Genomic DNA, 14,692 nt, shown 5'->3' with positions numbered 1-14,692 from the left:
GCAGGATTTGAGGAAGTGCTGGAGAGCCACATTCAGAGTCTGATCCAGTCCCGGAAAGTATCCTGTCACAAGTGGGGCACTTTTGGGGTTCTTCTGTGGGAGATTCTGGGTTTGAAGGGATGAGGAAGTGGCTCTGGTTATTTGCTTCTGTACCAGGTCGGGAGGGTAGTTGCGGGATGCGAAAGCTGTTTTCAGGTTGTTGGTGTAATGGTTCAGGGATTCCGGACTGGAGCAGATTCGTTTGCCACGAAGACCTAGGTTGTAGGTAAGGGACCGTTTGATGTGGAATGGGTGGCAGCTGTCATAATGGAGGTACTGTTGCTTGTTGGTGGGTTTGATGTGGACGGACGTGTGAAGCTGGCGATTGGACAGATGGAGGTCAATGTCAAGGAAAGTGGCATGGGATTTAGAGTAGGACCAGGTGAATCTGATGGAACCAAAGGAGTTGAGGTTGGAGAGGAAATTCTGGAGTTGTTCTTCACTGTGAGTCCAGATCATGAAGATGTCATCAATAAATCTGTACCAAACTTTGGGTTTAGAAAGTATTCCTCTATGCTGTTAAATGCAATATGTGTCTGGATATTACAACTGTTCTAAAACTGTCAAAAAAAGAAATAGGACTCATGATTAGAAATGAAACAGCTGCAGCAATGTCAGTGGTATAGTGGAGGAAACAATGGGGAACTGAGTCCAAGTATGCACTTAAGACCCTAAAAAACAATGCCATTTTATGTTTCTCACAAACATCAACACAACTTTACTGCCTAAATTTTTGTTTGGTCTTTGAACAGAAATACACAGCAAAAATAATATATAGAAATGTGAATAGTTAGGAAATTGGAGCTGTTCAATATTTTTAATCTCTTTCTCTTTTCTGCAAATAAATTTGTGTACAGCATAATTCCCAAAACACAAAAAATTAAATGTAATAATTCAGCACAATTTTCACAACCTATCAATATGAGGCACAAATTTATAACCACTCAACCAGTCTCTTCAATCATTATAAACTACAATAATCATTTAATTGGGGAGAAAAAAAAAGCAATGGAAAATTTACATAACATTCTCTTCCCAAAAATTCTGAAGCATTGACAGTTTTTTGGTACTACCAATATGGTAACAATAATAGATATGGTGTTATCTGAAAGATATAGAGTTCATTACTGTTGTTATCAAAGGAAGTTTTGTCATAAAATAGATAACAAATATGTCAGTCAAAAGCCTCCAGCAACACACACCTGACACACAAAAATCAGAAACAAAGTTCAAATGCTCAAGTTACACAAGATTCTTCACATAACATTATGGGGCAACAGAATCAATTAAAACATGAGTCTGCAGCCATATAACTAAATCTGTCAGTGAAATACTTATGGGTGCATTTATTAGTACATTTTCACATGAAACTGAAATCAGAATAAAATTTAAGAATCAGGTGTCAAAAAGATTTCAACCAAGTTATCCACTGTTCAGATGAACCATACAGAAGCTGCCAAATCACACAATATAGTGTCTTAATTTATGGTTAAGTGTCTGAAGTCCATGTGACCCATAAGAAATAATCTAAAAACAAACATTATCTGTACAGTTTAAGCTCCAAGTCCAATTGTTATTGAATGCCAGGCTGGCAAAACTGACCAAATTATTGAGCACAGAATCCATCAGCATTATTCATAACAACTTTGAGGCATTGTTTCACTTAAATGCAGACTTCAATATGAAGTTACCAACAAGGTAACTTATTTGAAGTAACTTTGTTTTTCAATATAAAATAAACAATTCAGGGAAACAAGAGTCAGAATAAGGTCATCTTTCATGTATATATCTTCGGGGGAGGGGGGTGGCCAGAGTAAATATTGCTGCAACTACCATGATCATACTTCTGTGTGGTTCATCTTCAGACTGGTCTGGATTCCCTATTTAGCTGTCATCTTCATTTCATAAAACATACAAGAAACAAGAAAATTATCATGGATAGTTGGTTACATTCTAAAGAAACAGTGGTAATAACACTCACAGCCTGGTGAACAGAATTTTAAGTTGTACACCAACTACAAAATATAGAAGCTGAAAAACTGAAGTAATATGACATAATATTGTAATAACTTCTCATCTCATAGTTAACTGGATAAGTAAAGAAATGTTTTCAATGCCCAGTTAACTTCAAAATTTAAGTGCTCCAAACATTGAATGCGAAATCAAATACATCTGTTCTAAACTGTAAACAGATTTGGTTCTTGAACAGTTTTAATTAATAATGTGTTACATTTTTGCTGTCTACAGTATACCTGTCAAGAAACACCGCTCTGAAAACAAAACGACAAGTTACAGTGTGTGACTTTTTTGAAATGTAGTTCTAAATCTCTCTCAATATTATCAACTTTCAATATTTTGTAAGACACAAACAAAGCAAACTTAAAGCAATTATTACAAAACTTTTAATGGCCTTTTTATTATTGCTTGTACATGTCACAATAGCAGTACCAACAAATCTTTCAAGAAATAAAAAAAAACAGGTAAACAAAAACAATGCTCTTTCCACATCTGCTTATCTTGCACTATTATAATACTGATCTAACAATGAGAAACCACCATGAATCTCATCCAAGCAGCAAAATACAGTCACAAATATTGTTAAGTAGCTGGAGGACATCCTGCAGCAATAAAAAGTAAAGGTTAGAGAAGAAACTCGGTTAAGCCTCTTTGTGTGACTAGGAGTACCCCACACGCACACACATACCGGTAACATGTTGCCGGGTGAACAGTATTTCATATTTGTATGAAACACGTAGAATAAATAAACAAGGTCATTTGTTATGACACACAGCACAGTTGTCGAATGGTGTAGTCTTTGATGATAATCACTAATATGCTTGTGTTTCATTTCACTTCCAACAGCGAGATGCAAACAATGAATACTTTAGTGGTAAGTCTTAAGTGGAGTAACAAACTCCGTCCAACACTGATGTAGTGAACACACAATTTGAGGAATCTCACATTCTAACACAGACAGTGACAGATGCAGCAATAACAGCTTGACACTTAACCATTGAGAGTTGATCCCAATCTTCTGACACTTCCATAACAACACTGAGCCTACCCACCATAACAGTAAGATTCAAAGATGCACTGTGGCATGTCAAACTTCTAAGTGTTTTGATGGTGGGTGTATGATGAACGGTTCACTCCACATTCTCCGTAAATCACCCTGCAATGAAATACCATTCTTTCAAAACAATTCCAGATGACAAGTAATTATTCTAGGCAAAACACTGTATTACTGTCTGCAATCAATATCAGTTCATTTATAATGAAATAAAACTATTCTATTAATATTTTCAGTTATGAGGAACATCCCTTACCAGGACATTAGAAGATCTGTGTATAGGTATCTGCTAAAAATTGCAAATAATGAAATAATCATATCTACTTCATGTCTGTAAGTCTGAAGGAGAGGTAAGATAAGTTATGAGCACCCCACTCCATTGTTCTATGGTTCCATTTCTATTGTCTTACAGAAATGGTTTCTCAAACCAAGTTTTAGAGTAACTGGCATTGCAGTATCTACTTAACCACTCTAGGAAATTTACCATTTAAATCAGAATGGTATCCTTCTCCGAGGACAGCCAGATATATTTATTATTACAGAATTGTTAAGGCTTTCATGGCCACTTGTTGACAAACTGCCTGTTGGTTTCTGTCTCGAGTTCTTCGGCCGACATTGGCTAAAGAATCTGAGACAGAAGTCAACAGGCAGTTTCTACTACTACTACTACTACTACTGCTACTGCTACTACTACTACCACCACCACCACCACTACTACCACAACAACATATGGTCATGATGATATCACTTCCAGTGCAAAAAAAAATTTACACTATGAACTGTGCTAGAGAAAACTGTCAAATGAGGACTATTTATGTGAACACTAAAGTGGGAATACGAAGCGAAAGAAGTGAAATCTGATGTGATAATGTATGGGACACAAAGGGTGTGGCACAGAGATGGGTGGAGGAGGAAGGGGGGGGCAGATACAGTGTAAAGAATTATTACATTGGGGGAAGAAAAAAAGAAGACGTAAATTTATGATCTAGTGTGGACTTGCCTGTATTAAGAATGGGTTCTGCAGAATACACACAAATACTTATTTTCTTTTGTTTTTATTGCTCAATCTCTTTCATATCAACACTTTCTTCAGTTTCTCATTTTAAATAATTCCTTTGTTGTGTAAAGTACTTACTTTTACTTTAGCAGGCATTTCCACTAATCAGCAGTTGCCTGTCCTTAGATGCCTGTCCTTAGATTCCACAGACGTATATCCTGATGATCTTTTTCTGATAGACCTCTCCTTTCCATGGATTTGGCTATAGTTCGCCTCCACACTGCCTCAGCTCCTCCTCCATGGCAGACACCAATTGCACAAACACTGCACCTATTATTGTTCCTCCATCCATCAGCCATGTCCATACCATTTCAGTACTCTAGCATCAATCCTATATGTGACTGGTTCCACAGCATCCCTTTGCATTCTTGCATTTTCGTTTCTCAGTCAATCCAAGCAAGTTACCCTCATGCTCCACAGTAACCCGTCCATTCTGACAGCCTCAATCCCCTCCCCCTTTTCTTCATTCAATGTCCAGCACTCTCAACTGTATGTCAGGATGCTTCCAACCACAGCATATAGCACTACTTTCTTTGTTCGCCAGGAAGTGTGTGAAACTCCAAAAGATACCATTAATGATCTAATAGCTACCCTCACTTGACTTATCCTGTGGGATATGTCCACTTCACAGTGGCTGATCTTACTGATTAGTGAACCCAGATACTTGAACACTTAAAACATTTCTTACCCAGCCAAACTCACAATCAAAATCCTCAGTTTGCCCACTTCCAAAGTAATATTCTGTTTTATCCATACGTCTGTTCGTCACCATTGTCTATAAGCATCCATTAATTTTCTCACACCTAATTCAGAGCCAAAAGTACTCAATTGTTGGCAAACAGTAATTAATGTAAATGCTGATGCTGTACTACCATGATAAAACTTTTGCACTGTCTATTACAGTAACCAAAAACAACTTCTAAATACAACTTACACAAGGCTGGTAATTAGAACATCCTTTTCTTAAGCCTTTACTTGTTTTCACACTTTCTGATATCTTCCCACCAAATTTCACAACTTCCTCATATTTGTGGTACACCCATTTCACCAACTCTATTAATGCATCATCCACTCAAACATTTTTCAATGCTGCCCATAGTAACTTTCTTGCACAGAATCATACATCTTTTCTAAATCAACAGAGATCTCAATTTATTGTGATAATTTTCTTGCACATATGGCATGCACCAAAGGGGTTATCAACATAGCTTTTCCCAGCAATGATACCTAACTCTTCCTTAGATACAATGATATTCACAACCTTTTGCAATCTATTCTTTACTATACTACTGAACAACCTCCTCTCTTAAGCCATTACATTTATTCCTCTGTAATTAGTCTGATATCTCCTGCCACCTTTCTTATACATGGCAGTAATATAAGATGTTTTCCAGTCTTGAGATACTTCATCTGCCTAAACCATTTTATTAAAAATAGTTACAAGTGCTATTACCACTTTAGGTCCTTCATACTTCAATAATTTCACTACTATGCCACCATGACCAGCTGCGTTTCCATTGTTTTTATTTTTGAAGGGCCTGATAAACTTCACTGTTGGCCACCTCTTGCACAGGATAACTCTCCACTTCATTCTGCTCTTCTCAAAACTCTTCCCTGTGCTCTGCAATAAGATATTTAAAACATGCCTTCCATTCATAAATGGCAATCACTTTAGCTCCTCATCTAATTTTAGCAGGCACTCTCATTTGATACACAAATCACCAAGACCCTGATGCCGTGTTGTATCAACTAAATGTTCTAGATCAGCAACTTTCTTATCCCATGGCTTCTCTTTAGCTGATAACCATCCTCCTTACTCTCTTAACCCCTTCACTGCTATGGATGTCTGTACATATCCTGCTACACTATTCACCAGGTGCTGTGGATGTGTATACACATGGCACTTGGATTTTCCTACAAACATCTGTATTTGTCCCTAGATGCCAACCCCTCACTGGTGCGGATGATCTACTTCTATATCTCCATGAATAACGAAGTTTTGGGTATTTATCAAACAACGTATGTGCCTCATTGGGTGCTATCATTTGCTAAAACCTCATTTTGATATCTTGAATAGTTTTGAGATACGACCATTGTTATGACCACATGATTCGCAATGCATAAGGACATGAATGGTCGTGTAGCTTGCAACTATCTACTTGATATAAAACTCAATAACCAGAGAACAAAATGAGATATCTCTGCTCTCAACTCTAAGTAAAATTCTGATACATTACCTACATTTTGTTCACTGTTGAGTGTGATCTAAAATCAACTATACACAAAGTTTTATCTCTGCAAACTCTTTAAAGCTGTGTGCAAGGTTTTAATTAATTTGCTGACAGAGACAAGAACTTCAGTCCTTTATTGAGTGAAGATATCAGACTGTAAGATAGGCAAAAATAAAATTTTATCACCTAATAGTTTTTGAAAAATCTGAGAAGTATTTCAAATTGGCTGGAACACAGTCTCTCAGCACATGCACCAGCATTTGGTGACCAGCAGAGTCATAGCAAAAGCCACCTTCAGCACAGAATGCGTAGAGCATGTCTGCAGCAGTGAAAAGATTGTGTTGTAGTGATCTCTATCTTACTGTCTTTTAGAGCTTAACTATTTCTGATAAGCGGTCTTCTTTTCTTCAGTCCTTTCTCTTAAGGCCTGAGTCAACCACTCAGCAACCACTCCCTCTTCTTCGTGTGAATTAACCTCATTTAATCCCATATTACCTTTGTCAAACCAAACTAGCCACCATTATCTATTTAAAATTATTAAACTGTTCATATTCTTATTTATGCATTCTTCTGTTACTTCTTGGTAGAACAATTCCATATTTAAGGTTGAATAACAAGTACACTGTTTTTGTTTTGCTTCTAACTAGTTTTCGGCTTATTAGGCCATCTTCAGGAAACAACTGTCAAAAATCTGCAAGGGACACCTAAAGAACTCAAGTCCCTTGTAGATGCTTATCAGTTGTTTCCTGGAGATGGCTTGATAAACCAAAAACTAGATAGAAATAAACAAAAATCAGTAGAACAACAACAGTGTACTTGTTATTCAAACTGTCCACATTCCTTTCTTCTTTCCTTCTCGCCCAACATTTTCTTTGTCTCTCTTACACAATTTACTCCAAACCTTGAAATGACATGATTCTACAGTGTTTAATGTTAAGGTAACATTATAGCTATGTATTTCTTACATACTTTGGTGAATTTTCTACCCTGTCAGTGTTCAAAAAGTATTGGGAGTAAAAGTAACTATGCCTGAAGAATTGGGCACACTTTCAGTTTTCAGAGGGAATACAAACTGTTCATCCCAATTGCTTCATTAATCAATGCTCTTTGGAACTGGTGGGAGGCACATAGCCTGAAGCATAAATTTTACAATGAACTATTGGCCATACACAATGAAGCAACACTGGCCTTACCAACCCAAGGCCAGTTTTCATCTTAAAGGTAGCAAAAAGTTCTCAGTCTTGATTTAAGTGCCAATTCAGTGAGGTTTTACCCTCATTCCTTAAATTGTTTCTATTCCACCAGCAACTTTCTATTTCCATACGTAGTTAAATTAATTTGTTTCTGCACAACTTTACTTTTTCTCTATTAAGAACCAGTTGTTGAGCTCTGCACTAAATTAATATCAAGTTGCAATATGTCTCAGTGTATATTTCAACAATATTCTTTTATACAAAAGTTCCATGAGGTGAAATGTACAACATAACGAATATGTAATTTTTTGTAAAACAAATAAATAAATAAATAAATCTACAAATACCAATGAACATGTAGTTCTTTCATTACTTTTCTTTTTACTGCAAACAGTTAGTTCGAAAACATCTGAATTTATGGCAAACTGTTGCAAAAATTAAAGTGTCAACCACAAGCAAGAAGTTACAGTAAACTAGGATTATAAATTATGGAACAGAAACCAAAGCACATGAATAAATAAATAATTTCAGCATTTTCTCTAATTATTTATCTTCAGAGTCACACTTTTTTACTGAGTACTTTTTAGATGACATTTAAATGGTATTTTTCATGTGCTCTCACAACTTTTGAAACTTCCTTCTGTTCCAAAAATCTATACTCAAACAACTAGTCACAGTTTCAAAAATAAATGTTTGATAATATAGTAATTTATAATTGTGACCACAACTCAGCTTCAATTAATACATAACAAACAATGGGAAGTTCAGGATGGAATAACAATACTTCGGAAAGGATAGATTGCTGCTCACCAATAGAGGAGATGTTAAATCACAGACAGAGATTGCTACACATTTTAGTATTTCTCCCAAAAGGCCTTCTTCTGAAGTAGAAAGCACACACACGCTGCAGCCACAGACAGCTATCTATGCTTTGCATAAATTGTTGCATTAATACGTACCTTAAGATAGGCCATTGTGAGCAGAGGTAACAGCGTAAACGGCACAAGATACAGAAGGGCAGGCTGCGCAGCTTTAAACACCTCCGATGACACTGTTGCTGTCAGCAAACCAAGGAAGTAACCAATCAGAGAGCAATGGAAGTAGCTGAAACATGTAACATTCAAACTTCAGACTCAAGGTGCTAACACTAATTAATGTAAGAAATCTGAAACTGTTGTTACACGGTATCTACTCACATATCTCGTTAATAATGGGAAAACTATTTGTTTCTGAGCTGAATATCTATTACAAATGATCATAAGGATTATCTATAAAAACTGATAGGACTTCATACTGCATTATTTCATAGGTCTTGAGTGTTATTTCAAGATGTGTGTGTATTCCAACACTCTAACAAAGTGTTGGCGCATCAAGATCAATGTTATATAAATCAGTGATGAACTTCAACTGAGTGGCATCTAGAATACTCATATTACAATAGTTCTGTTCCATGTATTCTGTGACATACATTTTATTTATTTGCAACACATTTCAATGACATATACTAAGAAATATCACTGTATTAATTATAACCTAACTATTAATTTAAAAGTTTCTGTGTACTTAATGGAGCAGGATTTACCAAAAAAAGTCCAATTCAATAAAACCTCATAACATTATCAACAAGATATTTCCCACATGTGCAGTAACGTACATTATAATAGTTGAAAAGTAACTTCCTAAAGTGGGTTCAAACCAGCTTACAGTTTGTAGCATTTACAATTTAACTGTGTCATAGTTATTCATCCAATCTTTTTCTTAGGATAAGACTGCATTGTTCCATGATAAATATTAGTTGTTACCTAATGGAACACACTGGTTCAATTTTATGTCTTGCACTGAATTATATACCAAAAAAATGAGCACGCTGTACATGTCAAGATTTACTATCGCTACAAAGACAAAGGGGAGATGTCAGAAAGAGTAGGTCAGACACGATACAGTGTGTCAGCTTCAGTGTCGACATAAGGACAGAGTGTCAAGTAAAGTTAAGTTTAGTTGGGAGAGATGAATACTGCAGTTAAGAATTAGGATAGAAAAAGGGTCATTATTAAAAATTATAACTATCTGACAAATAAAGAATAATGAAAAATGAGAGGGGGGGGGGGGATGTTTTATGTTGACCGACTTCATGAAGGTGTCAGCATGCAGCTAAAATTCACCTTCCTGCACGCTGACCTCCACTCACTTAAACCCCATCTAAACCACAGTCCATTAAAAACAACCAATTAGCAACAGCATTTCCATATCAAATGCCCTTTTTCCTACAGACCAGGTATCCATGGCAAACTTATCTTCTCCACCACTGAATTTCTTGACACCTACACCAACAGTTCTCCCAAGCATTCCTTTCCCACAACTATCCCAAAAATCTTGTTCACAAACAAGTCTCCCACGTAGATCCCTCCTTCCACCCTTTGTATGACTAATACAATTCCTTGTATGAATGTGTGTGTGTTTTCTTTTCTGATGAAGGCTTTGGCCAAAAGCAACATATCTAAAGCAGCTCTACAGATAGCTACCTCATAGCACAGGTTTAGAAATCTGGAACTGAGATTATCTTAAAACCACATTATCGAGAATCAGCTGTCCTTTACCTGCTCCCTTAAATGGAACTATTTCTTCACAATCTACCATATACTGCCCAGATCAAGCCCAAATTATATACTGGAAGTTGTCTTATTCAGTTTCAACTTCCCTTCAATTATGATCCTCTCTCATGTCCCAGCTGATAGGCTTTTAATAATTCCTCATCCCCATCCTCTGTTCACCTTCATTCCAGAAATATCTTTCTTCCAATAATCAGATATCAGAAATGAGATCTGTACACATGTTTTAATATCGCCAATGGGTCCTATGGTGTCATCTCTGAATCCGTTGTGTTATTACATTCAGAGACTCTACTTGCAAGTTTCTGTTGCAGCCCATTTAATTGAGAATTTGCCACTGTAGACTGTTGTCAATCAGAAGTGGACTTTATCACCATAGAATGGGAAGTGAGTACACGAGTTTGCAAGTACAACTGGGAACTTGCAGCACTGCCACTACATACACAACTCCTGGGCACTATAATTACAATTACATTGGCCACACACTTCTGCCACATTACTGAGTCTGTGACAACAGTAAAAGAAAATAGCCACGATGATGAACTGTACTCTCTACATGGTGATTAATTATTAAAACAGATTCACAGCAGTTTTTGAAAAAGTTATGGAAAAGAATAAAAAGCTAAACAACTCAGTATTAGACCATAAACCAAGTTGCCATGACCGAGAAATTACAGAAATAGCACGATTTTTGGTCACAGGGGCATCAGAGTAACTTCGCAGAGCCCCCAGTTTTCAGTTGATGGAACACGTATGTTCTCTTTTGTGGGAGGTGGAACAAACAAGAATAAAAACCCTTTGTTGTCACTGGATGAGATTTTTATGTTTCTTGTCTGAAGTTTGGACTATAGCACTGAATTTATTCCGAACATCACTCTTCCCCTAATGAGGCACATCTGCAATTGTGTCGACTGCATCAATTAATTTTCATCTTACACCCTCCACAGTCTCACAAAGGATAACTTTGTTGTGGTTATCTGATCCCAATAATCGGTCATATTGTCCTTTAGAACAGTAAGATTGTGCACTCACGTTCTGCACTATGACACGGCAAGCCCTACACTCCTGCATGCGTCAGTAAGAGAGAATGATATGACACACAGGAAGCGACCACAGTGCTGCCACTGTCAGACTCATTATAATCATGGATCTGTAGCAGGTAGGAAACAAGCCAGTGTAGCACTGATGTAAATGCAGCATATTGATTTCTCTCAACATTAGACTTGTACTCAAGCCATTTCTGTCCTTTAGCAGTAATCACACCATGGCAACTATGGAGGAAACAGCTATTCATGACATAAGTGTTATTGGAGGACTAATTCTCAGTAGCAATATGACACAACAAGTTACATCATTTGCAAAACGGGAGAAAATGGAACTAAATGTTTGCTTTGGCCACAACTAAACAATACTGTGGACTCTTCATAACTTAGATAAAATCAAATGTTACAACAAAGCAGGACAGTTATTTATAAACTACTACATTACTTCTGAAGACAGATGCAAAAATCACCAAATTAGACTAGCACTGTAAATCCAGACAAATTATGCCACCACTCCAAGCGTGTCCATTATATCTAAAATTTACAAACCATCAGGATATAACGATCTGGTTTTAAGTATTGGTCAATTTGATGACATCACTGTCATTCAATTTTCGGGGTTGTTCTGAAAGTTAATTATTGTGTAAATAGGCCATTACTTTTAGACAAATGTTGTCAAAAACACTGATTTATAGCACCTACATTTTGTACACAATGGTTACTATATTCACCAGACATATCACTGCAGGTTTCTGTCATTCTTCACACAGTGAAATTCTCAAAGATATAACAACAACACAGATGTATTTGCAGACATGTAAAACAAATTTTCAATATCCCAGTACTTCTCTCAAAATTTTCAAATACTACACAGGATCTGCTGCATTTCTTGGTGATACAGTGCTCTATGAGTAAGAAAGATGGATAATAGTGTAACAACTGCTAAAGGTTTGTTCCTTAAGAGCACTGTAACAAAACAAACTAGTCCAGGCTCAAATTCTAATCTAAAAAAAAAACTATTTTAATTCTACTGTGAACTCATGGTTAACCAAGTACCAACAAAAACAGATTATACCACCTAAATGCTATATCACTGTCACATCATGGAAAAATGGCACACTACTACGAAATAAAAGAGTAGAATGTCAAACAAAGGAAAATCCAGGACAGAATGTAACAATATTATGAAAACGAAAGTTGCTACTCACAATATAACGGAGATGCTAAGTTGCAGATAGGCACGATAAAAAGATGTCACAATATAAGCTTTCAGCCAACAATGGCTTTGTTGAAAATAGACAACACACGCACGCACACAAATGCAACTCTCACACATGACTGCAGCCTCTGGCAGCTGAAGCCACAGTGTGGCTTTAGCTGCCAGAGACTGTGTGTGTGTGTGTGTGTGTGTGTGTGTGTGTGTGTGTGTGTTTCCGAAAAAGGCCTTGTTGGCCGGAAGCTTATATTGTTTTTGTTGCACCCATATGCAACTCAGCACCTCTGCTATATAGTGAGTAGCAACTTCCTTTTTCATAATATTGTAAAAGAACAGAAAAATTATATTGTATGAATCAACTACAGAGCATCTCAAGACACAGTGGAATTTCATACTGACACCAAAAGAAATAAATTTTTCACAACGGGACAAAATATTAACGTAAATAGAATACACTTACATAATTAATTATTCAGTTCAAGACAATTTTATTTTCCTTTTACTCAAGAAGGAATTCTTTCAGCTGTTTTAATTGTCTACTAAATGTTCTCCAAACAAATACTGTAATTTTCGCACTTTCCACTGTAAATGTTGTGTCACATTACAATAACATAAGTTACAGAAAGAAAACAACACACAAAAATAAGGAAATCAACCATAAATCAACTGTACCTGATTGATGAGTGACATACAGAAGCACGCAACAACAGAGGGTCTTTTGTATCATGTTTCTATGTGCCACACACCAGCTGCAGGTGAGTGGTTGCATAACCTCATTTTGGTTTAATTTGTAATTATAGATAGCTGTTCAACTTTCGCATAGTCAAAAAAATTTATGAATCTGGTACAAGCCAGATTTGGATTACAGATGCGAATATACCTTAGTTTACTGAACTGCCTTGGGGGTGGTACTCCCGTGTCAGCTAGATGCAGCAGCTGGGATTTTTTATATGCGTCGTATCTCAACACAAAGCAGAGCAGAAGACCAGGCATGACCACATCTCCTAGGCCCAGCATAGAGAAGTGGCCAGCATGGTGGAGTGATGGGAACACTAGTTTCCCCGGCAGAGAGAGCTTTGGCGCTTCACGCACTCCTCCCATTCCTCCCAGGTGAAGCTTTCGCGCAACGAGGCCAACTGGGTTTTCTGCTGGCCGTGTAGCAACCTTGAAACATCAACATGAAAAAGGCCAGAATTATTAATTACTTACAGAACATAAAGTTCATATGAATCACTGGGGAAATAAAAACTAACTAAGGTACAACTGTACAATTTGTAACAAAACTACAATACTTGGTCCTGTTAGAGGATTTATAGCACTGCGTTCTTCAGCTTTGAAATTTTGAGCTGCTAGTGACAGAACCTAAAACTTAATACCTAATCTGAACCAAAGTGTACCCTGCCATTTTTCACACACAATACGTATGGTTACATGTTGAAATCTTTTCATCTTTTGCAACAGAGAAAAAGCAGAGGGCTGACTGCAGATCAGATTATGAGCCTTGAATTTGCAGTGTGACACTTACCCACTTGGTCACCAAGTCACACATCTAAGAAAATTACTTTATTAATTGCTTTTTCAAGATTCATGTACAGCTATCTGCCTAGAAACTATTTTAGCATGTTATTTTAACTGTTAAAAAGGACAAATCTCTTCTGGCTGTAAATGCAGAAGCCTATAATATGAGGGTGGCTTAGAAAGTAATCCACTGCATTTTTTTTTCTCAGCTAAAAACAATGCTACAAATGCGCAACATTACTTATGTATTGTTTGAAGTCTCCCGAGTGAAAGCGCCACGTTTCCATCACTTCCGACAGATAACATAGCTGCAGGACAAGTTTTGAAATAGTGTCTGTAGGTGATTACAAGCAATGTGCCATCATCGAATTTCTCATTGGAGAAAAAGAAATTGTGGGGAATATTCACAAATGCTTGTGCCAAGTCTATGGAGCATCTGCTGTCAACAGAAGTAAGGTCAGTCACTGGGCACAGAGGGTGAGGTCATCAGAAGGCGGTTTGTGGATTTCTGTGATTTGCAGTGGTCGGGGAGTCTATTCACAGCTGTCACACCTGACATGTTGCAGTGAGCTGATGTTGTCATTCTCAAGGACAGACACATTATGACTCGGTATTTGGCACTGCATCTGTCAATCAGCATAGGAAGTTCACACAGTGAAGCACTGGCTCCGCCACTAGGACAAGAATTGGTACCGATGGGACATACACGCTCTTGT

The 14,692-nt window shown here is 37.1% G+C and overlaps 1 protein-coding gene across 1 annotated transcript in view; it reads right to left on the bottom strand.

The window, feature by feature from the left end:
* Positions 1–837: 837 nt before the first annotated feature.
* Positions 838–14,692, bottom strand: part of LOC126203275 (signal peptide peptidase-like 3) — a 99,084-nt gene continuing 85,229 nt past the window's right edge. Inside the window, exons 9-11 of the mRNA XM_049937531.1 lie at positions 13,339–13,622; positions 8,550–8,694; positions 838–3,211 (exon numbers count right to left, since the gene is read on the bottom strand). Coding sequence (XP_049793488.1) covers positions 3,143–3,211; positions 8,550–8,694; positions 13,339–13,622 — 498 coding nt within the window. The 3' untranslated portion in view covers positions 838–3,142. The remainder of the gene's footprint in view (positions 3,212–8,549; positions 8,695–13,338; positions 13,623–14,692) is intronic.

The sequence above is a fragment of the Schistocerca nitens genome, chromosome 9, assembly GCF_023898315.1.
Source record: "Schistocerca nitens isolate TAMUIC-IGC-003100 chromosome 9, iqSchNite1.1, whole genome shotgun sequence".
NCBI lineage: Eukaryota > Metazoa > Arthropoda > Insecta > Orthoptera > Acrididae > Schistocerca > Schistocerca nitens.
This window is presented reverse-complemented; position numbering and strand designations above follow the sequence as displayed.